At 38.9% G+C, this 3703-nt stretch overlaps 1 protein-coding gene across 1 annotated transcript; it reads right to left on the minus strand.

Annotated features, from left to right (window-relative positions):
- Positions 1-5: 5 nt before the first annotated feature.
- On the minus strand, positions 6-1523 carry LOC104961408 (protocadherin alpha-3-like; the record flags this gene model as incomplete). Its single annotated transcript, XM_010789709.1, has 1 exon — positions 6-1523. A coding segment is annotated over exon 1 (1518 nt), but the record flags the coding sequence as incomplete, so codon positions are not given.
- Between the last annotated feature and the right edge of the window lie 2180 nt (positions 1524-3703).

The following is a 3703-nucleotide window of genomic DNA, read 5'->3' on the forward strand; positions in this document are numbered from 1 at the left end:
TTTATGTTCAACATTGTAGATAATGGGACTGAGTCCATTTTACTTTGTAAAAAGGAATAGCTCACCTGGCCATTTTGACTGTTATCTGCATCAACAGCCGTCACTGTTTTAATTACTGTTCCTACTAGACTGTTTTCTTTAACATAAATGTTTATCACCTTTTCTGGGAAGTACGGTGCATTGTCATTAACATCAGAAACATAAACAGTGATAACACTGATGTTTGAAAGAGGAGGGCTGCCTTCATCTGTAGCTGAAATGGTTACATTGTACCTAGTAATTACTTCTCTGTCTAAATGTCCATCAACCACTAAAGAATAATAGTTTTTGTAATTTGTCTCAAGTTTGAATGGGACTGTATTTAAGATTTCACATTTCACTTCACCGTTTTTACCACTGTCTTTATCTAATACTGACACAAGTGCAATAGCAGTGCCTAACTCAGCGTCCTCATTCAATGTATTGAGCAGTGACGTCACAGTGATTTCAGGAGCGTTGTCGTTTACGTCAATTACTTCTACTAGCACTTTACTATGAGCAGACATAGGAGGCTGCCCTTTGTCCCTTGCCTCCGCTCGGATCTCAAAAGCTTTTTTTTCTTCATAGTCGATTTTGCCTTTCACAGAAATTATTCCCGTGTCTGGGTCAATTTGAAAAATATCCAGAATATGATCCTGATCCTTATTACGAAGAGAATAAACGATTTCACTATTGGAGCCTTCATCCGCATCGGTCGCATTTAAGGTGAACACCACCGCACCAATCGGGATATTTTCTAACGTTTTAACTTTGTAAAGAGTGTTGCTGAATACGGGGGCGTTATCATTAATATCTAGTACATTTATTTCAATCTCTGATGTGCCTGAATTTGGTGGAGTTCCCCCGTCTACCGCAGTTAACATGAGCCGCATATGTGGCCTTTTCTCACGGTCTAAGGCTTTCTGCAGCACTAACTCTGGAGATAAACTGTCTCCTCTTTTGTGTGTTGCGAGGCTGAAGTATTCATTTGGACTGAGCTTATATGCACAAACACAGTTGTTCCCCACATCAGCATCGCTTGCCTCGGATAACGCAAATCTAAATCCAGGCATTGTGTTCTCTGCGATGTCCAGTATTTGTGATTTAGTGTTGAACGACGGAGAATGATCATTCACATCTTTAATTTCTATCTCTAGGCGGTAAAGCTTTAGTGGGTTGTTTATCACTGCCTCTACACTTACAGTGCATTTCGGTTCATCTGCACAAAGCTCCTCTCGGTCTATTCTTTCATTAACATACAGAAATCCAGTCTTCAGATTTACCTCGAAGTATTTCCTCTTAGATCCTTTAACAATCTGAAACAAACGGGACTCCAAATCCTGCGCATTGAGGTTTAGATCCTTTGCGATATTTCCGACGTGAGTTCCAGTGTTTACCTCCTCTGCTACTGAGTATGAGAGCTGCCCAGACACCGCTTCCCAGTAACAATCCAACAGCACCAGCACCAGATATGTAACAAAATACCTCCTACTCGGTGAAGACATAATTCCGCCGAAATAAAACAAAGCATATATCCACGATGTCGTTTTTTCCGTGAACCACTGAACAGGGACAAGGTTTTAACAAACACACCACGATACTTGTATTTATATAGAAGAAGACTCCATTATGTTCTCCCTTCCCTTCCCGTTTCTCTTTGTGGTGAAAATACAAAGTCATTCCGTTTTTACTCTGGGAGGAGCATCAACAATTCTGTGTTACGGTCTATGGCGTCACTGTGTGGTCACTGTGATGAACTGCACACGCTTTAAACAACTGAAGTACCCATCATTTATGAGAAACGCCAACAACAACGTAACTATACCAGTCTTGTATTGCACACATTTGGGAAAATTAAGAAACCTAATCAACTTAACATTTTTAGACGTAACAGTTTTTACAGAACCATGCATTTGTTAAGTTATTGTGGTAAAGAATGTACTGAGACTTTGCTTTATTTAATGTGAGGAAAATATAATACGTCGTGAATACGTTTGCGTAACAGAAAACACAATTTATTTAAATTTGAAATGGGGAATGTAGGCTTTAAGGACATCTTTGTCTGTTTTATGTTAGCATTATATTAGTCAAAGGTTTGAATTTGCAGGAGAAAACCTGAACTTATAAATGTCAGTAAGGGATTCCTATTTGTATCTGTTAGGTAGGCCTATCAACAATTAAGTGCCAAAGTCACACTTTAACAAATAGAATAATAGAAGAAAGGATAAAAGATGAAATCACCAGTGACAACTTAGAAAAGTTGATTTTAAAAGAAAAGAAAAAAGTCCAAAATATTTGTTAAGTTTGATTTTGAGTAATAATCATATGCTGGCCTTCTTTTTTTTTAAAACATATTGGAATGTGTAAATGGAAAACAATGTAATGCAAATATCCAGATGATCCACTTTTCTTTTCACTATCTATGTTTAACATCAAGCTTTACCCTTAAAATGTACAGCTCAAATGAAAACCTCTCATTGTATATATGGGAACGTAACTTTATAGTGAATGTTCTATATGTCAAGCAGAATACATTCAGGAATGTGCGTCCAACCACGGCCAGCTACACACAGAGTTAGCAGCCAAATGTGGGGTGTGGGGGGGGAGAGTTGAACATAAACAGTAGAGCAGGCATATATCATCACATGAGAACAACCTCGATGAGTTTCAAATGAACCCAAACTTAACTGCTGTTACGGTTTTTCTCGATTGCTAACACACTAAAATTATACATGAAGCACAATTATTTTAACTGACACTCAAAGAGCAAAACATCTGCTCAAATCTCCAAAACTCTAAACACGTTTTCAGCTTTTCACACAATTTGCAAATCAACATGGCACTTTTCGCAAACCACTGCACACGTTTCTCCACGTAAGACACAGGAATCTAACATAAAGTCACGTGTTAGCAGGTTTAGAACACTGATATTCAAAATGCCTCACACATGGACCAATCATCAAGAAACACGTTCCACCTGACCAAACACCTGAGAGCATAATTGTTGGCTCATCAATCAGGATGTTAGCGCTATACAAAGACCCAGCAACAATGGAAGCCAACATGGAAGCAAGAGCAAGAGGAAGAGGAAGAGCTGGGCTGAGAGTGAGAGGAGGATGAACGAGACGTAGAGGTAGAGCTGGAGGGAGAGGACGCGGACAAAGAAGAATACTCTCTAATAAAATGAAATGTTATCAACCATGGTTTGACGATGAGAGAGGACGTTCAGAGGGTTCAGCCTAATCTAAGCCGATTTACTGTTGCCTCTGTAATCCGGACACTTAGTCTTGAAAACAGGTTAGTTACCAGTTTTTAGCTCTAAACAATTCATGATATATCAGTGCTTATATCTGTTGTGTGAAACGTATTGACTTCATTACTGTAATTGAATTGTTAGCATGTTGCATGACTGTACAAAAATCCTGCACAATGTACTGTGGTAAACGTACTTTTATGCAACACAGACCAACCACTATATCTTTGTTGTTTATCTGAAGGTACTGAGAAACAAAGAGGTGCAGGTGGAAGGCCAAGGATGTTCAATGAGGCACAGGAAGCAGCAGCTACAAACTGGGTTTTGGCAAACAATGCCATCACACTTAGAGAGATCCGAAGCATAGTAGCTATGTGCTAAGATGCATGTTGCACAATGTGATTTTTGCATAAAATGTGATTTGTTTTCAAC

Source organism: Notothenia coriiceps, unplaced genomic scaffold (assembly GCF_000735185.1).
Source record: "Notothenia coriiceps isolate Sejong01 unplaced genomic scaffold, NC01 NC01_scaffold00033184, whole genome shotgun sequence".
In the NCBI taxonomy this organism is placed as follows: domain Eukaryota; kingdom Metazoa; phylum Chordata; class Actinopteri; order Perciformes; family Nototheniidae; genus Notothenia; species Notothenia coriiceps.